General features: G+C 39.5%; 2 protein-coding genes across 3 annotated transcripts; both read left to right on the forward strand.

The window, feature by feature from the left end:
• Positions 1 to 855: 855 nt before the first annotated feature.
• Positions 856 to 3081, forward strand: LOC306860122 (small ribosomal subunit protein uS17-like). The gene is made up of 5 exons (XM_079401664.1): positions 856 to 1041; positions 1830 to 1964; positions 2152 to 2227; positions 2460 to 2589; positions 2888 to 3081. Exons 1-5 carry the CDS (start codon positions 1027 to 1029, stop codon positions 3009 to 3011), a joined length of 480 nt encoding a protein of 159 aa, XP_079257790.1. The 5' UTR covers positions 856 to 1026; the 3' UTR covers positions 3012 to 3081.
• Positions 3082 to 3984: 903 nt separating this feature from the next.
• Positions 3985 to 15485, forward strand: LOC306845935 (homologous recombination OB-fold protein-like). 2 transcript variants are annotated; one of them, XM_079378954.1, is made up of 10 exons: positions 3985 to 4180; positions 4276 to 4329; positions 4545 to 5468; positions 5727 to 5810; positions 7043 to 7183; positions 7650 to 7758; positions 8172 to 8257; positions 8499 to 8618; positions 8846 to 9050; positions 14388 to 15485. In XM_079378954.1, exons 1-10 carry the CDS (start codon positions 4169 to 4171, stop codon positions 14444 to 14446), a joined length of 1794 nt encoding a protein of 597 aa, XP_079235080.1. In that variant the 5' UTR covers positions 3985 to 4168; the 3' UTR covers positions 14447 to 15485. The 2 variants fall into 2 exon arrangements, with proteins under 2 accessions (XP_079235080.1, XP_079235081.1); XM_079378955.1 differs by having other exon boundaries at positions 3989 to 4180; positions 7046 to 7183; positions 14388 to 14652.
• Positions 15486 to 22310: the final 6825 nt, after the last annotated feature.

Genomic DNA, 22310 nt, shown 5'->3' on the forward strand with positions numbered 1-22310 from the left:
AATTAAAAGCAATAATTTGAGACCAGAAAAGCATCACATAACTGTAAGAGTTAATAATAATAATGACTATGCACCCGTTTGTAAGGAAGGTTGTAAATTAACTAATTTCTCTGTCCAAAACTGTCACGTCACGTGACAAAAGAACGAACGACTCAAACCCGAGACTCAAGAGGTGAACTAATCAATTCTCTTTCCGGCTCACGCTGCATTGGTTCAGCGTATGGGGCTGTCACGTGATGAACGAAAGCCTCAAACCGGAAGACTTGTCAGATAAGAGGTGGTGCCCAAATCATAGACTAAAGACCCAGGTAAACAATTAATTAATATTATTGTTATCATTTTTATGTTGATGGTTGTATTCTGTTTTATATTTGTGATTTTTGAGCTTTAATAAAAAAATAATAATAAAAAAATGAATTAATATTTTCTGTTTCTTATAGCATTATAGTTTTGTATTGTTTGTAGTGTGATAAACGTTTGCATAAGTTGTAGATGTGTTTGGAAAGTAACACGTAACATTTGAATTATATTTTGCTAAAATGAACGAAATGACTCGGAAAAAAGATTTGTTCATTTTGCTGAACGAGACTGCTCAAAGGTCCAAGTCGGTAAAATCATAGACATAATAAATATTTATTATGTCTATGGGTATAATGATCCGAACTTCCCATCACTACTACACATTTTCTTCTCAGTTACTGTAACTGATTACAATTAACTTTTATGTTGTAATTAAATTACGTAATTAATTACATATAACTTAAGTTATTTCTCAACACTGGTAAAGATATATGAGAGATTAAAGAATTAAATACCTTCTCAACACTGAAATTAGACGGTGACGCACACAGTGTCGTTACAGCGATTTTTAAGTTGTTTAAATGTAAAATAATTAAATAAACACGGATAACAGGCCTGACAAACTCTTCTCTCGGCCCCGCCCACAGTGTGTCGTCACTTCCGCGGAAGCCGCTCTTCCGTCTGTCTCGCGCATGTGTAGCTCTCTTTACGACTCGGCTGGCGAAGATGGCGGACATACAGGTATGCGAGTCTGAGCGGCGTGGTCGTGAAAACGCGTTTGACTTCACGTTAAGCTTAAGGTCAAAGCCACAGATTCTGGTAGATAAACGGCAAAGAAACCACCATGGATGCAATCATGGCGAAATGGATCACACTGGAGACTAGAATATGTGTTTTTCGTCTCCGGTTAAGGGGTAGGAAGCGTTGATGAACGGGGAGGCGAGCGGCCTTGACTTGTCCGACCAGCAGAAAGTGATTTTATGTAAATATTCAATTGTTTATTTGGTTTCAAGCAATGATATAAATAAAATAGCTGTATTTAGTCTGCTGAATCTGCCTTATGTGGTAAAATAGCCGAATTTGTTTGCAAGGCATGGATAGCACATGGATGTCTTCCAGGAGGATTAGTCTTCCGAGTCTAAAAAGAGTTGTAAAGATGCCGTTTATGTAATTGTGTCTATAACATTTGTAGACGCTTTTTGTGGATTTGTACACGTGCTATAAATGGGCATGAAGCTGCAAATGATGTTCTTTTCTCACGATGGTCTTCCAAGCCTCTCAGGCTTTGACGACACTGCCTTATGGCATCACTGATGCAGCATAAAATCCCTGAAGTCTTTAATTGGGGAAAACACTTGCCTCTGAATGTTCTTCAGGTTTGGTGTAGGTGAGGCTATTCTAATAGTCCAGAATGTCTAGTGGGAACTTTAATCAAAACTGTATTCTGTAACTTTGTGTGAATGTTATTCCAGCACATGCATTAGTTTGTCAGGAATATGACTGACTCTGTGCTTGTGGTATTGTTTCAGAACGAGAGGGCTTATCAGAAGCAGCCCACCATCTTCCAGAACAAGAAGCGGGTTCTGGCTGTTGAAGGAAGTAGCAAAGAAAAGCTCCCACGCTATCACAGAAACGTTGGCTTGGGCTTCAAAACCCCCCGAGAGGTGAGTTTGTGTTCACGTACAAGTGTAACTTATTGCAGATGATGTCTTTTCTCACGATGGTCTTCCTAGACTCCAAGAGAGCTCTGAGGATACTGCCTTAGGCAATACTGATGCAGTTGAATATGCTACGATTGTGTAACCTCAGTTGAGTTCAAATGACTAAAGTTCTTGTGCTTTATTTCCACAGGCTATTGCTGGAACTTACATTGATAAGAAATGCCCCTTCACTGGAAACGTGTCCATCAGAGGCCGGATTCTGTCCGGTAAGTCTATGTAGTTTGCTAGCTAATTGTAGTTTTGTCAGGGGTGCAGATGATGTCTTATCTCACGATGGTCTTCTGAACCCTTGGGGTTTTGAGGATAATGCCTAATGGCTTTGCTGATGCTTCCCTGCATTTTGTTGTATCTTAGTCCTTTATTGGAAGTGGCAGATTCTGTATGCTGGCCATTTGATATACAGCGAATGTGAACTTATTTGTAATCATCTTTTTCCAGGTGTGGTGACCAAGATGAAGATGCAGAGGACCATCGTCATCAGACGGGACTACTTGCATTACATCCGCAAGTACAACCGTTTTGAGAAGAGGCATAAGAACATGTCTGTCCACCTCTCCCCATGCTTCAGGTAAATTTCTACTTTGGCGCTTTCTTGTAGACCCTAGTTTTTTTTTTTGTGGATTTGAACATGCTTTTAAATAGGTGGTGAGCTGCAAATGATGTTTATTCTCACGATGGTCTTCCAAGTCTGTCAGGCTCTGACGACATTGCCTTATGGCATCACTGATGCAGCAGATAGTGCTTAAAGTGTTTCTTTGCCCTCAAGGTGTTGGGGATTATTAGTACTTTAGTTTGGGAGATATTTGTATAAGTTTTGATTACTGAATGTTTGTCTTGAATATCACTAATGTTCTCCATTTGTTTAGGGACGTGACCGTAGGTGACATCGTCACAGTTGGAGAATGCAGACCCCTCAGCAAGACCGTGAGGTTCAACGTCCTGAAGGTCACCAAGGCAGCTGGAGCCAAGAAGCAGTTCCAGAAGTTCTAGAACTGTTTTAACAATATGGCACACCTGTATTGTTTGTGGGGAAGAAAATAAAAAAATCTGTTCTTTTAAATCGGCTTGTTTTTACGGTTGATTTGGTCTGCAAGTCACTTTGCATAAGCATCCTGCTCCTATATATCCCTCAACATTATATTTTCAATATCCCCTTTAACACCTGATTCAAGTGACCAGCAGATATATACTCAACTGTTTATAAATGTGTATACTTGTAGTACATCTTTTACTATAGTAATATAATAAAATATAGTAATAGGCTTTTTATATTTTCAGTTAATTCTAATATAAGTTATAGTTATGTTTGTCATTTTAAAAGTATTTCTAGTTGTTTTTTTTTTTTTGTTTTTTTTAGCTTAGTAGTTTTAGTACTGATAAAGATGTTTGTTAACATTTCATTGTTCATGAACTTTTCAACTACGTTTTTAGCCCTTTATTTAAAACTATAGTAGTCAGCATTAACTTGGCATGTGTCAGTGTGACTAAGTTTATTTAGGTTATAAGCCCAGTTTTGTAGACTTGTTTAATTGTTCATGAATAATTTAACTTCACTAGCCACATTATTTATAGTGTTTATTTTATACTTGTTACTACCGAGAGACTCGCTTACACATTTAGAAATATCTATGCATATCATCACATTTTATGAGTGCTCTACATCTGATTGAACCTGGTAAAATTCATTAAGCTTTAGCGGCAGCGGTTGCTGTAATAAAAGACAGATACAATTTGAACTCCGTGAAGCAGAAAATAGATCCAATTTGCTTAGTATTAGGTGCTATTAGCAAAAAGTGTAAATTAAAGTAATATCTTATTCGCTTTTGCCAATAATCTCGGCTAAATTGAGACCATTTTTCCTCAGCAAAGCACACTACTGTTTGCCCAAAGTGGACACATCCAGCAGATGGCGCTGCGTCACTAGTGCTGGGCGCGGCAACAAGGCACGTGACCTGCCTACGTTACGCACGCCGTGCGTGTTTGAACGTGGCGGCGCGAAGGTGTAAAAATCGGAGATTATGCGATGTATATTCGGTGTTTTTCAATGTCTGTATGTCAAATGAGAACAAAACTTCCAACGTATAGTTGCTTGCATTAACAGTCGATGCTTGTCGCGTTATATATCTGCTCCTATTAACTGAACAGACATGACAGCGACGGTAAACTATATCCAAACAGCTAAGTTAGCTAATTTGTTAACCAACAACTATGTAAACTGATGATTAATGATGCTATTTATTGTTTGTTGATGCAGGCTTGTAATAAATGGAAGGGCTTGTTCACCGTTGGAGAGGAGTTTGATGACGAGGTTTGGAATGCAGCTTAGTTTTAAAGCGTGAGAGTATAGTTGAGTAATGCCATTTGCGCGTTAACTGTACATTTTATAATATGCTTAGAAATAATATGACAGATTATAATTTATATTTCGGTATGTTCTGCCTGTTAGAAGGTTTATTTACAAATGACAACACACACACACACCTTTGCTTGGTTATCTTGTCATCTATAATTTCTCATCTGTAGGATTTGCTGGAAGCTGATTGGACGTGTCCATCAGAGCACACATCCTCTACAGCTCCTTCTGTAGCACCATCATCTGAATCCTCGCATGTACAGCAGAGCTCTGTTAGCTTGTCATCAGGCCCTGGGGAAAATGCGTCTGAATCTGGTTCTGTTCTGACTCTTCGTACCCCAGCATGTGGCACTATCACTGCCCTACCAGATCGCACCATGCCCTGCCATCAGTCAATCTCTGCCTCCGTTGCTTCTCTCCGAGCTCCCGTGTCATCTCTGCAACCCTCCTCTAACCCAATAAACCCAGCATCCTTTAGAGTCCCACAGAGAGTCCTCCCTCCTCAGGATGATTTTGACGACTGGGATGTGGATCTGGAGGAACTGGATAGCATTCCTCAGATGGTTTCTGAGCCACAAAATAATTCAGCTGCACCGCTGGACAACATTTCACCCGCTAAAAGCATGAGGCCGTTGGCACCAGAAGTGTCCTCTCGTGGGAGGTTCGGCGCTACCTCCTCAGTGTCAATTACACGGCCCTTAGTCAACACCTCATTTGTGTCCACCATCCAAGGCCCGATGTATCCATCTACCCCTTTGCGGAATTTAAATCACATGCATGGTCCTGCTACACCAGCCTCGCGATTCCCCAGACCTGTGACTCCCAGGCCTCCAGTTGTGTCGCCTCAGTGCCACAGGGGCGCTTCGACACCAAGGACCCCGCTGCAGCCCCGAGGGTCTCTTTTCCACTCTGTGTCTTCCATTACAGAGTCCTCTTCCACATTTACACCTCGTTCTCTCAACACGCCTGTCCTGACCAATCACCTGGTCCAGTTGGTGTCTGCAGCCAATAAGACACCTCAGAGACCACAGAGCCGCATGATGCCAGCCAAAGCACGTCGTTTTCCTGGCCCAGCAGGAGCACTACCACTGCAGGTCAGCCAAGCGCTATTTTAGCTTATTATTATTATTATTATTATTATTATTATTATTGTTAAAGTCACACAGTATATATTGCTCAGATCTGCTATTTAGTGTACTGCAAGGCTGTTTCTCTTTAAAACATGTTGTTGATGTTTATTATTGTTCTATACCCTGCAAGCTGGAAATTTTCACTGCTTTCTAATGAATGCATAATTGTATTTTTGATTTATTGTCATTTGCATGGTTTAATTTCGGTTTGTTGTCTTGTAGGCCAGTGAACAGAGTCTTGATGACATTGTTGTGGCAGTTCCTCAGACGCCTGCACATGGAGCTGTTGCTCGGTTAAGAAGTGATGTATGTAAATTGTGCTAAAAATCTTTTTTTTTTGTAGTTGATAAAAAGCTAAAATAATATATTAAAAGATTAGATTAAAAAAGGTTTAAAAAACATAAACAACAATTAGAACTGTTTTCTTGCTAACTAAATGAAATAATTCTGGAGCTCTCTGGAGTTTTTGGCTAGGCGTGGCTTTGAAGGGAGGGAGGGTGGGATCTTGCTCTCAAAGTTAGCTTGCTATCACTAGACTTTCTGAAATCGCCTACCCTACCTTTAAATTACCATAACTACAAGTGAAATAAAAAAATAAATAGAAGCTTATAATGACAAAAGCTGATAACAGAATTAGTAAAACCTGAACTAAAATTAAAGGGTTAGTTCACCCAAAAATGAAAATTGTCATTAATTACTCCGCCTCATGTCGTTCCAAACCTGTAAGACCTTCATTCATCTTCGGTACACAAATGAGGATATTTTTGATGAAATCCGAGAGCTTTCTGACATGGACAGTAAGGATATTACCACGATCTACACAAAGAAATACAGCAAGCACATTGGTAAAATAGTCAATGTAACATCAGATGTCAACTGTAATTTTATGAAGCTACGAGAATACTTTTTGTGCGCAAAGAAAACAATAATAACACAATTTACTCAGCAATTCTTCTCCCCAAGTTAACATCTTCTGCCATTTTGGAGCGTACCCCAGAAAGTAATCGGCGGTGTTTATGTTCAGCATGCGCACTCTTTCTACTAAAGTTAAACAATGCTGAAACTGGAGGGTCAGAGAGCACTCAGAATTCATCAAAAATATATTCATTTGTTTTCCGAAGATGAATGAAGGTCTTATGGGTTTGGAAGGACATGAGGGTGAGTAATTAATGACAGAATTAAAATTTTTGTGTAAACAATGTATAAAAGTCTAAAAGATCATAAAATGGATATTTATTTAAATATATTCCGAGTATTATATTTAGTAGTGTTATTAAATTGGTTGGTGTTAAATGATGGCAAGCACAATCTAAATGGAAAAATTGGAAAAATGTGCATCAACAATTATTAAATATCGAATCTCAGCTGATGCCAAAATATGAAAAATATCATATGGTACCAAAATATTGTGAATCCTTCTCTTCTTTTTAATTTTTTTTTATAACACTTACAGTTGTGTGGAATTGCTCACAGGTCTGCTTTCTCTCACACATACTCCCAAACTTGCACTCATCAGACAAGGTGTCCATTTTTCACAGCAGGTTTCCAGCTCTCAGGTGAGTGAGGAAGAGGAGTTCAGCAGGGGTCCGTGGGCAGTGATGAAGACTGAGATGGGATTGGATGAGAAGAACCCTTCTTGCTTTCTGCACTCTTATAGTGTTGCCATGGTACTCCGCAAGGTGAGCTACTCAGAAATCTCAAATGAGCTTATTTGAGTGTTTATGCTAAAAATGGAAGGATGGAACTTTATCAGTCTGCAGATTTCTTCATTTTTATCCAGATTTGTACAATAAATTTGTATTTCTTTTATTTATGCCTAAAGTGGAAGTGCATGGCTTTAATCAGGACAAATGAGGAATCTCGGCTCCCCCAATGATTAACACAAACATAATCACGGTTGTTATCAGTCACCTTAAAGTGATTATTAATGTAATTTTAATGTGTTTTGCCCAGTGTGTCATAACAATCCTGTGCTAATGGTACATGTGTGTTAAATATTCATTAGGCTGACAAATGCTGATTAGCTTTTCACTTGATTCATTACCAATGGCCTTGAGGCTGTGCTGCAACTTATGCTTTTTCTTTTGTCTTATTCTCTTGTTTTTCTTTGGTGCTTATTTGTGACTTATTGCTTTCTCACTCCAGGCTGCTCTCAGGCAGCTAGCTAAGAATAAGGTCCCTAATATGGCTGTCGTCTTGAAGAGTATCACACACACATATGCAGATGCAAAGGCTGTCTTCAAAGATCCCACAGGTACTAATAATTAGGGTATATACACCACCAGGCAGTGACTAAACAAAATGAAAACTGTATATTAGCTGCTTCAGAGTCACCACCATTTTGCAGACTCTTTTTCTCATCCAACTTCATGAGGCAAGGGTGCTTAAATGCTGTGTACTTGTGGCTTATAAATATTTTATAATATTTATATTTATATAATATTTTATAAATATAAAATTCAAAAGTGAAATTTAAGTTGCTTAAGTATTGAGATAATGTTTCTCCATTGTGATATGGGTCTCTCTCTCTCATACACACACACTCTTGCACAATCTGTGAAATCAGGAGGTCTCTGACTGAGCTGGTGTTCTTGGTCTGATTGCACTCTTATTTTCAGAAGTCTTTGTTGATTTCTCTTTTTATGTTTTTTCTTTTGCACTATGAAGGTGAGATGCAGGGCACGGTTCATCGTCGCCTGGTAGAGGAAAGAATGGGAGACCTCAAGACAGGAGCTGTGTTACTTCTCAAACAAGTAACTATATTTCAGACCTCATTATAGACCATCACCGGAAATAATACACACTTTAGATTACTTTGAGCCATGGCTAAACGAATAGCTCATGCAGGGCTCTGGTGCATATGTGGGCATTACAAGATCGTCCTTATGATATTTGTAGATCCAGACCCTTCACTCTTTATCATTTCCATTCCTCTACTTTGTCTCTATTGAATAAAGAGGCAAGAAGTCCACATAATTCTCATTATTTTTAAAGGTGGGTGTGTTTTCACCATCACACCGAAATCACTACCTGAATGTCACACCCAATAACCTTCTCAGGATATACCCACCTGATGGGGTCTTCCACAACTCCCAGCCATCCCACTCTCCACTGGTGAGTCACCTTTTGTTCTCCAGTTTATTTTAATTTTTCTGTAGTTTTTATTTTCTAAACCCTTTCTCCAGGTGTTAATGAGCCTGATATGGTCTCCAGCATTTTGCTTGTTTGTGAATTACCTGTCCTTAGGAGATGCATCCTTTCCAAAATATTCTTTAATTAAACAATTTGTTGTGGTGTCTTTGTTTTGTTCATTTCACCCTGGTTGTTGCATGTACATGCAGGAGCTTACATTGCATACTGAATCCACAAGGCCTGCAGGGGGGCCGGTCTCTCTGATGGAGCTCCACTTTGATGACGAAGACGACAGTGAAAATGTGTTTGAGGAAAATCGGGCTCCAGATAGTTTAGACACTGCAGCTGTCTCTAATGAGCTCTGTCAAGCACCTACAGTGTCCGGACCAATGGGAGACACAGCATGGGACACAGGTGTGTATGTTGGAGTATCATCAATTAAGCAATATCACACAAGCAAGTATGCTATTTTAGTCTCAAAGCGATGTACTGGCTGAAAGCTGGTGTGGAACAGTATGTGAGTTGAGTGACATTTTCTTGCTCTAAGGGTTTACGTATGGTTCTTTTGGTCCAGTCCAAAAAACAAAATGTTACAGCTAGACTTGGTTCGCTTGGTATTATCACTGTAATGTTTAACAAGAAACCTAAAGATACGAAACAAAGTCAAATAGATATTATCACAAACTGATTCGACAGTGTTTGACATATTTTGCAAACTTACCTAACATCTAAAACTGCTTTGTGCTGGGCTAAATGCACTCATTGTATTTTTACCGACTGATTGTTATTTTTACTCCTAGCTGGAACTCCCTAACATCACATTATTTTGGTTCTTTTGAATGTCTTCAGTCCCTTTTCTGTTCATAAACTATATCATTCAGCCTGCACCAGTGTTGATGTCAGAGATCAGAGGAGAATGGGCAGACTGGTTAGAGATGATAGAAAGGCAACAGTAACTCAAATAACCAATCGTTACAACCAAGGTATGCAGAATACCATCTCTGAACGCACAACACGTCGAACCCTGAAGCAGATGGGCTACAGCAGCAGAAGATCACACCGGGTGTCTCTCCTGTCAGCTAAGAACAGGAAACGGAGGCTACAATTCGCACAGACTTACCAAAATTGGACAATAGAAGATTAGAAAAACGTTGCCTGGACTGATGAGTCTCAATTTCTGCTGCGACATTCAGATGGTAGGGTCAGAATTTGGCGTAAAGAACATGAAAGCATGGATCCGTCCTGCCTTGTCTCAACGGTTCAGGCTGCTGGTGGTGGTGTAATGGTGTGGGGGATATTTTCTTGGCACATTTTGGGGCCCCTTAGTACCAATTGAGCATCGTTTAAACGCCACAGCCTACCTGAGTATTGTTGCTGACCATGTCCATCCCTTTATGACTACAGTGTACCCATCTTCTGATGGCTACTTCCAGCAGGATAATGCACCATGTCACAAAGCTCAAATCATCTCAGACTGGTTTCTTGAACATGACAATGAGTTCACTTTACTCAAATGGCCTCCACAGTCACCAGATCTCAATCCAATAGAGCACCTTTGGGATGTGGTGGAATGGGAGATTTGCATCATGGATGTACAGCCGACAAATCTGCAGCAACTGCGTGATGCCATCATGTCAATTTGGACCAAAATCTGTGAGGAATGTTTCCGACACCTTGTTGAATCAATGCCACAAAGAAATATAGCTGCAAGCAGCGATTACCGGGGCCAAGCCAGCAAATGGCCCGTAGCGAGGCGCAGAGCGGGAAGAGAATAAAAAGCTGAAATAGAACGTACATAGAAAAAACATTGGTTCAGAAGCACAGAAGTTAAAAACTGAATAGAAGTTCAGATGAGAACGAACAAACACACGTTTCTGATTCAAGGCGAACAGCACGGAACATCCAGCATCTGGAACAAAAGCATCGATCACACCGCTTACTACCACAGTACCTCTAGCAGCCTGGGCATGCACCACTTTGGATTCGAAGCCACAACCTGAAAGGTTTGGAGCCAGCGGCTTAGCAGAGCACGCCACTCAGTTGATGCACATTCAACAGGCTCCAGAAGAGAAGTTTAGGAGTGAGAATGAGCGATTTACAATGCTACAATGTACAATGCTGATCTGGATAAGAAACTAATCAAATCAGCACAACCTTACAAACAATTTTATAAAGCTGCTCCACGTGGGATTCGAACCCTCAATACATCAGGCTTCAAGCTTCAAAGGAAGCGGCTTAGCACTCAATCACTGCACATTCAACAGTTGCCTAGGAGAGGTTAAGGTGTGAGAATGAGCTCACAAAAAAAGGTTCTTTAGCATTTTAACCAGCATAACACGCAAAGTTAATTGTAACGCAGCTTATTGTTAATTCGATAGCTGAAGAGTCACATTAAACAGAATGGTAATTGTTTAGCTTGTAACTTAGTAGAATGCTAAGATTACTGGCATAACACAATGAACACCGGTACAGTCAACTTCCGAGAGGTATTTCTCGGAACGGTGGTGAATATCAAAAATCTGTTCAGTCATTTCTGTGCGGCTCGGTCCAACGATCATTTGATTAGATTTTGAACAAAATTGCACAAACTTTGAATGAGGAGTAGCGAAAAAACAGTTTTTCATTTACTTCAATATGGCTGACAGGCACATTCATGGGAAATGACAAACGAGACCTTGTCAGAATCGGCATATCCCAGGGAATGAAAAGAAACAGAAATAACAAAATTTGGACAATGCTTTCAAAAGTTATAAGCAAAATAGTGCATTTTTTGGTATCTCACGACCCATAGGTGGCACTGTTCCCAACATTGGCATATATCCTCAGTTCATGGTGTCGATGAAGCGTACCAAGTTTTGTGTCGATTGATCAAACTTTGGTCGAGATACAGCCTCTGAAACAATGTTGGGTCGACCTCGTCGACCTTCACAGCAAAATAACTTTTTTTTTCACTAGACGTTCAAAACATTCTGTTCAGTCATTTCTGTGCAGCTCAGTCTGAAGATCATCTGAGCCAAGTTTGGGAAGAATTGGACAGATTTTGAAGGAGGAGTAGCGAAAACAAAGAATACTGTACTTTTTAAAATGCCCGCTACTGTAATGGGTGGAGTCTTAATGTAAGCTATTGAATGTGATCAGCATGAAGAGAGTAATCAGGTGTACTAAGTTTAATTTTTCTAGAATTAGGGGTTCAGGAGTTATTACCAATTCGCGCTATAGAGTTGGTCCTAGAGACCCCAAAGTTGGTCAGATCACTATTCATGGCCATCACTACAAGTGTGCCAAATTTCATCATTTTCCTATGTTCCGTTCATAGGGCTGCCATAGACTCCCATTGGACGAAAAGAAGAAAATCATACAATTACAATAGGGGCTATAGCCCTTCGGGCTTGGCCCCTAATAATTAAGGCAGTTCTGAAGGCAAAAGGGGGTCCAACCCGGTACTAGCAAGGTGTACCTAATAAAGTGGCGTGTGTGTGTGTGTGTGTGTGTGTGTGTATATATGTGTGTGTGTGTATATATATGTGTATATATATACACACACACATATATACACACACACATATATACACACACACATATACACACACACACACACACACACACACACACACACACATATATATATATATATATATATATATACATACACACATATATATACACACACACACACACACACACACACACACACACACACACACACACACACATATATATATATATATATATATACATATATACATACACACACATATATATATATATACATACACACACACACACACACACACACATATATATATATATATATATATATATGTGTATGTGTGTGTGTGTGTGTATGTATGTGTATATAAAATATAATATTAGTCTATTATATAGTATTATAATATCATTACATAGTGGTTCAACATTATATTATTTTTTTGAGTCACAGATCGGATTATTTTTCAGATAAGCAAGAAAAAAATATTTAAAGCACAGAGAATGACAATGCCTTGAATGGTTTTTGACACAGGCTAATTTTGTGAATGTATAGGCAACTTGGTATTTCCATGTCTCTCTTGCTTGTGCACGCTTTGATTGTGTGCATGAACAGTGCGTAAGTAACGAATTGAGCTCGCTCTTCTTGTGGCTTAAGATTGCTTGAATGTGTAAATTGGCAAATTAATCTGTGAATCACGTGTCCCGAACAGTGGGGTCTCGTCCGTATGCATCACGGATAAACTGCGATCCATTTAACCCCTAATATTTGACAGATCAGAGCAAGCTTTCATTTTAACATGAAATCGTCAAATTGCTACTCTATCAATCGCATACAACGAAAATACAGAATAATTAGAACAATCATTAACACAGAATAAATAAGAGTGTCATATCTATACACATTTTTCACAGAACGTTCTTGCGCCCCAGTAGCTCTTCCACAGCCCAGTAGTGGGTCGTGACCCGGTGGTTGGGGACCTCTGACCTAAGTGTTCTGTGAATACTCGTTGCTTCATGTATTCCATTTCCACTGCCAAGCAAAACCTGCACTGGGGTTTATTTCCCATAATGTAACTTAATTTGCTACCTAACCATCATAGTATGATGCAAAATTGGACAAAACTACTAGCTAGTCACATGGATGTCCTACATCATTTGAACCATGTTGGTTTAACAATATTGGACATTACTTACTGGTGGTAATCTGTTAATTTATCGATTTGAGAGTGTCCGATTATTATAGTTTGCTATGCTTATATTTGACCACAGGTGAGAGGGAGAGTTTCAAACACAAATTTGCAATGCTGTTTGCAAATGTTCATTGGAACGATGATTTCGATAGAACTTGATGTAACTTGAGACCATAGTTGGCTAATCGTGTTTTTGGGACAACTTCCACACTCATACATTCTGGTCTGGAACAGTGCAACCATAGACATAATGACAATACTCCTGAAGTGCCACTTGACCATTTAAAATAAAGCACCAGAACGAACTGGTTTATAATTTCATGAACTGCATCATTTGCATGTTAAAAGCATCAGGTATGAAACTATATAAAAACCTTTGTTGAACTAGATCTTGGCAGGGCACCAGGCTAAGTCTAAATGGATACTTTTGCCAGACCCATTTGAATTTGGCGCACAATTTTTACAAACTATTTTCTGACCCCTAAATGACTCAATACTTCAGCTAATTTGAACCATATTCAACTGCTTTGACATACTAAACAGCACAGAGGAAGAAAATGAGGGGTCACACATAGCAGTATAAGAGAGTCATTTAATCTACGTCAGTATCCTTACAAAACCTGACCATGGGTTTACTATAGTATCTATAACCTTAGGCTCTGTCAGGCCTAGAATGAGCTGATGCTACTTATAAATCAGCCAACATTTTTAGCGTATTATGAATTGTGATAAATGTTTGCTTATCGCACACCCCTAAGCTGGATTCTTTTTCATTCATGAATTTTTTTACATTGTTTGCACTTTATTTGAACATACGATGTGAGATTTTCAGATAGGAATAATGCAATTATCTTAATGGCTTTTATCACACGATTCACTAGACTCAAATTTCAGCAAATAATGATTTGTATTCCAAACAGTGGGTATACTATGCTAAGTTGTACTATCTGTTTGAATTTAGATGGGAAAGAAAATGTTGCTTTCATTTTCAGATGCTTTGGTGTTTTTTGAATTGTGAAGAGAGTGTGTGCATTTAAGTATTAACATTGTGTTTGTGAATGTTTCTTTTAAGATGACCTTGATGAGCTGCTCGGGGAGTTACCTGTGGATGCATATGACAGATTACATTAACCACAAGGTCACTTTAAATACAAAGTATATTTGCAGAGCCTGTCTTATATATATGTCTTATATTTTATGATCATATTCACTAATACACAAGCAACACCTGCTGCCCAGACTACTTTTGTTCAGTTTTTGTGTAAACCTTGTAAATATGTACATGAATCATTTGTCTCATGCATAAATTGAAAGAATAAATACCTGACGAGACTCATAAATTATGTGTTCACTTCTTGAGTCTTGCTGACAAATGCCACATGCTTTTGTATCTAGTATTAGATGGGCTGAAGGAACATGTCAGTACAGATCAATGTTAATTTCATGCTGAAATTAATCAGTAATCTGATGTGTTTTTTGGTTTGGCAAGCTTTCCTTTTGAATTTAAATCAGCCATTAAGGCTACGGTTTGCCAGCTGGATTCACCCTTAAAGGACTCAAATGGCGTAATTAGTCATTTTTGATCCACTAGCAGAGTGGCTGGCATAATGGGGTTTGTTCACACTGTTTAAAAGCTTTTCCATGTCTTTCCGCAAGCTGTCTTGAGTGGTTGACATTATTTGATAATTTCATTGATTATAATTGGAAGTCCCTGCCTGTTTCTTTGTCTTTCACCGCCATCTTTTAATTTACATTTTTACCTGTCTGATTAATTTTCATGTTTTATAAATTGCTCTGTACTGTCTTGGTCTCACAGTCTCAACAGCATGTCGCTTTGTGTATTATTGATTTCTTGATTAGGTTTATTCACTGTGAGTGATTATAAAGTAATGAAGGTGCAATTACTTATTCAGTCTTCCCTGGTGTACCTTGTGTAGAATAATTAATTGATTAAATATTAAACCTCCTGTCCTCTAGGCATAACTTATTTGAGGTAGAGGAGAGTAAAATGCATTAGCTGTGGATTGTTATAGCCGTGTGTGTGTGTATATATATATGTATAGCCTATGTACAGTGCCCTCCATAAGTATTGGAACAGTAAAGACAAAATTGCTCTGTTGGCTGTGGAGTCAAGACATTTGCAAATATGATTAAAAGATGAATATGAGACAAAACTACAGAATGTCACATTTTATTATTAGCCGTTTCAACACATACATGTTTTACCAAATAAAAAGAACAGCACTTTTATTATGAGTTCATCCCACTCATTGATGTGAGCATAAGTATTGGGACAGTTGAACATAAGGCAGATATAAAAGATTAAAAGCTATTATTTAGTTGCAGATCCCTTGCACACAATCACAGCAGTGAGTCTGTGACCCATAGACATCACCAGACTCTTGGTCTCATCCTTTGAAATACTTTTCCCAGCCTTTAATGTAGCCAATTCCAATTGTTGCTTGTTTTGAGGAGTTTCTACCTTTACTTTCCTCTTCAGCTGGTGAAATTCATGTTCAATCGGATTTATATCTGGAGATTGACTTGGGCAATCTAAGACTTTCCACTTCTTTGCCCTTATAAATTCCTTGACTGAACTGGCAGGGTGTTTTGGGGTCATTGTCCTGATGCAATATGAAGCACTTCCCAATGAATCTGGTGGCATTTTCTTGAATATTGGTAGGCAAGATGGTTTTGTACCCTTCCAAATTCATTCTGCTACTGTCATCATACATTAAGCCATCAGTAAAGTTGAGAGGGCCTGTTCCAGAGACAGCCATGCATGCCCGTGCCATGACACCACCTCCACCATGCTTTACAGATGAGGCTGTATGCTTGGGATCATTTGCAGTTCCCTTTTTTTCTCCACATTTTTGCTTTCCCATCACATAGATAAAGGTTAATCTTTGTCTCATCGGTCCATAAACACAGTTCCAAAACTCTTCTGGCTCACCTTTGGGCTTTTTTGCAAACTCTAATCTTGCCTTTCTATTTTTGGTGCTGGTCAGAGGTTTGCATCTTGCTGTGTAGCATCTGTAATTCTGTGTCAAAGTCTCCTGAGGACAGTAGATTGTCAGAGCATCAAAAAATTTTTATTTTATTTGAATATTAACATTTGTGGGATTTAGTCAGCCTAAAAAGTTTGAGGTTAATTGATCTGTTAATGAGGGATTGGTGCACATGTTTGGATTTGTGGAGTAAAAATTAGTTTTTATTTCATAGTAAAAAGATAATGTTAGATCCTTGGTGAGATGGCTCCTCTAGAATTAGCGCTGAAGGCCCAAGTGGCATGTTGTTGTTATTTTTAATTGTAATATAATTTTATAATTCAGTAATTACATGTTAGATGTATATTTTAGACATCTTAGCCTTTTCTTAATTAAAACCTATAGGCTATTTAAGTATCAATCATTCAGTTTGCATTCATTGTATTGGTATAACATTTTCAGTTAAAATATGGGTAATTAAATATGTAAATATTCATATGCTTGTGTATATAGGTCATGAATAAATTTACCTTTTCAATGAATCTCTTTTACTATTCAAACAAACTGTCAAAATACAATTACTAAATGAGTGAGTGATTCTATGAAGGTAAATTGACGTCATAAATGCGCATGCGCAGGGTAAGATTCGTGAAAGTGTACATAAGACTGTAAGCGTAAATTAAATTTGCATGCGCAAGAGAATTAACAGAAGCAACAGTAATATTTTTTTCTTTAACATGTTGTAATTTAAGGCGACTTTACAAAATATTTCTAAAATATTTATTAAATATTTATCATCTGTAATACCATCGTGTAACCACTAGATGACTGTTTAGGGAAAGGGAAGTGGTGTGTGTGGCCAAGTATGGTGACCCATACTCGGAATTAGTGTTCTGCATTTAACCCATTCAAGTGTACACTCAGTATTGAACATACACCCGGAGTAGTGGAGCACGACTGACCCTTTAGCTCTCTTTATAACCTCCTGAGACCCCCCCCCCCCCCAAAAAAAAGCTTTGTGAATTTAGTATTTTTTAATTTCATTACATTGTTTAGAGCATTAGAAAAAAATTGAAAATTTAAATTTTTGAAAAATTATATTTTATTCATATTTTATTCTATGTCCTCTGTAGAGGACACTAGGACTATGTTTTTCTAAAAATAAAATGGCATGAATAGACATCAAAAAGGCAAAAACAATGGTATCTTTTTTAAATCACCAATACATTTTTAGGTTTCAGGATTTTTTTCTTCTAAACTTTGTTTAAGGATTATTCTCAACTATGTTATAAAATATATAACAAAATGATTTGATATAGCATTTTGTTTTATGCAATATGTCTGTACAAATTTCCATAAACTGGTTTTCCCTTTAAACACAGTGTATCTATACTGTATCTAATTTGCATATTAATGGGATGCTGTTGGGACAGCATGTTGAAAAAAGAATTGTCATAATGGGAGTAATAATTGACCAGATTGTCATAATAATATCTAATATTTCATAACAAAATAGACATATAATTTATTTTCCTATTCAATTGTAATGTCTCCCAAAATGCATAATAAATATGCTTTTAGTCCTGGTGTCTTCTACAGTGAACGTATGAAATGATGTCCTGTTTCATAACAGGAAGTCATATTTGAATTTGAAAACCCATAATATCTTCCTGAGGTGTTGCTTTATGACAAACAATTTGAAAATTATTCAGATTTATATGACAATTACAAAATATAATCATATTTTCATAAGGATGTAATATTTTTCACTAAATTAAATTTAGCCATCTTTAAAGACCGAGGAGAGGGTGTGGTCATGGTGAAACGTCCAATCATTTAGTATCTGTATAAAGCCCTGAATGTGCTCTGTACAGGACATCCAGACTTACAACTGTGACATGTGAGGTCTCAGAGAAATTCACTGAAATAGAATGTCCACTACATAGGCAAAAACTCCAGAGCTGGGTCTCAGGAGGACACATAAACATGGCTGTGTGGCTGGGAACTTTGGATTCCCACATAATTAGTTACTTGAATTTGGATATATATTTAGACATAATTAAATACATATTTATCAAAGTTTTTACATTAGACAAATCTGGACACAAAGAAACCATTTTGTTACTCATTCTTGCTTCATATAATAGCTTAATCAGTCACATGAAAGTTATCTGAATCAATACTGAAATTTCAATATATACAATTGAGTGTTAAAAACCATAAACAGAGACATGGTTTGATAAATTCAGATTTAAGTAGCTTTATTGGCATAGCAAAAAAAAAGGTTTTACAAAGTGTAGCACTCTGATACCATAGTGTTGAGCATTATCACGACATCATTTTAATTATAAAGTTTAACATCAGTGGTGCAAGCAGATTATGAAATTTCAATGTAAAGCAAAACCAAACCAAATAATGTTAACACCAGCTCGTAATTCAGTATGAACACATGGGAGTCTAGCCTAAAGGAACACGACTTATAAACCAACATGTTTTAAGTTGGTATTTATTAATTTATTTATTTTGACTGTATCTGTAAATTAAAAGTATGGAGAACGTTCCCGAACTAAATGAAGATAAATGTCTTGGCGAATGATGTGTTTCTTTGAACCAATCAGATTAGAGTAAATGGAGAGTCAGCGAGAGCCTCATTTGATTGGCTACAAGGTGGCCCCGCCCTCCCTCTCACGCTTGCAAATCTCAGTTAGTGAGAGAATCGTGCCAAAACTGTGAGCGCAGAGAAAAGAAAGACGGAGCTGTACACATCGGATTATTTCGGGAATGTTTTGCCCTACATACACAACAAGTCATTTAGACATTTGACAGTCAGTTTTTTACACATACAGATTTTGCAGTTCTTTAAACTGTTGTTCTCGCTTGCAAATCACTGTTCACAGGCTTGCAGTGCTTTTGACCGTATTTTGGCGTAAAACCGTGCCAAAAGTGTAAGCGCGGAAAAATGGTAGTCATAAGAATGCAAATCATCTTGGGGGGTTCGGCGCTGGGGCTGCGATCTTGGCCTGGATGGGGTATTGGTGACTCTTGGGTGCTGTTTTTCTGGCGGCTGCATGCGGCGCTACTGGGGATGCCTGTGCCGGCGGACGTAGGTTGCCGGCCTGGCGGCTGCACTATTCCAGGGTTGGTCCGGGGGGGGGGCTTGGGGTTCTGGGGGCGCTCTGCCTCCCGGTTGGGGTTACGGCTGGGCCTGGGGGGCTTGGGTCCTGGTTGGTGTGCCGCCGGGAGCATGGGTTGGTGCATGCGCTTGGGCCCGGCCCTGGTGTGGGGGTCTTCGATGCATCGGTGCCTCCGCGGGGGGGATCCAATAGAGGCAGGGAAAACGGGCCTAACCTGGGTGTCTTATTGTCTTATGTAGTCTGGGAGTTGAATGAGTGATGGGGTGGGGTAGTTTTTCCTCTGCTGTGGGGTCTGGTGGGCCGCCCCGGGCTGCCATGGGCCCTGGTCTGGATGGGCCTGGGCCCCCCGCCCTGGGCAGATTTGGGGTAACGGGGGTGCCTATGGGGGTCAGCGGGGGAGCTGGCTCCGAAGGGGGGGGTATTTTGCCCCCTCTGATGCTTTCCTCCCCATCCCTAAGGCTTCACTTCTCCCGCTCCATCACACCAACACATAGGTAGGGTTTTGAGGTGCGGGTGTGTCGCTGGGATGCGGGGGAGGTGGTACTCCTCTGTCTCCTCGTGGCCACCTGCATCTCAATCACACATTACAGCTTAGACATTCTCATTACTTACTGTCACATGACACATACATATAGGGCCTTGGGGGTGGGCACACTGAATGGCATCCGGAGGGCGGTCTGTTCATTCAGCCTTCCCTCTGGTGCCAGTGCCCACTTCTCAATTTTAAGTTGCACATAGACATTGAGGGCTCTAGGGAGGGGACGAGCTGACACAAGCTTGTGGAGGGTGCCCCTCCCCTGTTTTAAAGCACCCCTGTTTTAAAGCACCTTAGAACAACACACACCAACACTACATTTGAGCGGGTGAGGTGAAGCATGGGGTCTCTTTTTTTTTTTTTTTTTTTTTATCTCACACCCCTGTTCTCTGTTCTCTGTCCGGGGCCGGGGGCTGCGAGGATGAGCTGGCCGCCCGGTCGGGGTCTGGGCTGGTGGTCTTCTCTGCTGCTGTGGGGACCGGGGTGGTCTTCCTGTCCCCACGCCAGAGCGAAGGGGGTTCAGCTCCGGGATCGGGCGCTGATTACCCCTCTGGGGGTGGTGGTGCCTGGATCTAGGAGTATAGAGTGCATATAGGGAGTGTGAGTGTGGGTACCATGTCCATTTTTGTGTGTCTACATGTGGGGTGAGGGTGAGAATATTCGTTGCGTGCATGAGGGTGGGAACGTATGCTTGTGTATATGTGTGCTTGTTCGTCTACGTCTATGTGTCAGGTCGGGCCTTAGACTCCACCTCACTCATCATCTCAGTCGACCCCCACCCCACCACCATGCCCTGCCGGTGGAGGATGCCGCCGGTGCATTGGTGGTTTCTCGCGCCGGGGCAGGATGCTCGGGTGAGCGCTGGCCCACTCTCGGCGGTCGCTTGGCGGGGCCTGGCCCTACTGGCCTTGCTGGGCCCCGGTTGGGGGGTGGGGGGCCCTTGGATCTCCGGGCCCAGGGCTCGGTCTGCCCTGGTGTGGTCGGCTGCCGGCGGAGCCTGCGGGCTTGCCGTCACGGCACCCTGGGGTGTCTACACTGTGGCTGTCGGATGTCCCACCTTCGGGCTCTCCTCTGCCCTTTTCTGGGTGGGGGCCGCAGTTGTCCCTGCGGTGGTTCCCCTGGGGGTCCCGTGCCCTGGGGGGCCTCCGGATGTTTGGGGCCTGGGTCTCTTCCATGCCTGCTTCATGCCTTGCGGGATGGGGCTGTTGTTCCCCACACACACACTATTAAACATTTACATGGAGGAACCTTATGAACACAAGCGCGCTCACACACACAGGTGTACACTCAAGCATTCACATTGGTGTAAAAACGGGTGCTCACAGACACACATTGTTCTGATCTGCTGTTGCTTCAAAACTTATTTTGTAATATTAGTTATGCGTGTTGCTCAATAACATTTAACATTTAGAATTTATTGTGATTCATACAGATGTTGGTTGTTGCTGCAGTTTCTCTGATGTTGTGTCTTCTGTTGTGTCTTCTGTTGTTTTCTCTTTTTGTCAGCAGGTATCGAAGCAAATTGTCTTTTTTTTTTTGTTTTGTTTTTTCCTCTCTCTCTCTATCCCCCATTCTCTTTTTTTTCCTCTCTCTCTCTCCCCCTTCTCTGTTGACTTTATCCACAATTTTTTTTTTTTTTTTTTTTTTTTTTTTCTAATTCCTTTTTTTTTTTTTTTTTAATTATTATTATTTTTATTATTATCATTATAATTATAATTATTATTTTTTTATTATTATTATTATTATTATTATTATTATTTTTTTTTTTCTCTCTCTTGTTTTCTCTGTCCCCTGGTCTTGTCGGTCATAGTATGGTTAAATAAAAGGGTATATAAAATTTAATTAATTAATTAATAAAAAAAAAATGATATAAAAAAAAAAAAAAAAAAAAAGGCTGTGAATGATGATAGCATAACTACACATACGTACTGTCATGTGTTATCTGTGTTACTGACAGGCCAAAAAAAAAAAAAAAAAAAAAAAAAAAAAAAAAAAAGAATGCAAATCATATTTATTTTGCGCTAGCATGAAGCTGCAGTTTCACAATACATGAATTACACTTACAAGTAACAGTAAAATGCTGCAAATAATTTTTTCTTGCGCTTGAAAAGCGATTTACACCTTTACAAAGCTTCTCTTGCGCATGCAAATTTAATTTACACTTACAGTCTTATGTACACTTTCACAAATCTTACCCTGCGCATGCAAATCTTTATGACGTCAATTTACCTTCATATGATTTCATATAACACATTGGTTGCTGTATCACCAGATACATTTCTGAATATTTTACAACTTTAAAATAAATGCACATTGTTCTTAAAAGGGGCAACTTCCCC

This window comes from Barbus barbus, assembly GCF_936440315.1.
Source record: "Barbus barbus genome assembly, chromosome: 3".
Taxonomy (NCBI): Eukaryota; Metazoa; Chordata; class Actinopteri; order Cypriniformes; family Cyprinidae; genus Barbus; species Barbus barbus.

Excerpts from the sequence above, each read along its gene's own strand:
- LOC306845935 (XM_079378954.1), top strand. Across the intron at positions 4,330-4,544 it reads GAGAGGAGTTTGATGACGAG|GATTTGCTGGAAGCTGATTG; the intron begins GTTTGGAATGCA and ends TCTCATCTGTAG. Across the intron at positions 7,759-8,171 it reads TGTCTTCAAAGATCCCACAG|GTGAGATGCAGGGCACGGTT; the intron begins GTACTAATAATT and ends TGCACTATGAAG.
- LOC306860122 (XM_079401664.1), top strand. Across the intron at positions 2,228-2,459 it reads CAGAGGCCGGATTCTGTCCG|GTGTGGTGACCAAGATGAAG; the intron begins GTAAGTCTATGT and ends ATCTTTTTCCAG. Across the intron at positions 2,590-2,887 it reads CACCTCTCCCCATGCTTCAG|GGACGTGACCGTAGGTGACA; the intron begins GTAAATTTCTAC and ends CCATTTGTTTAG.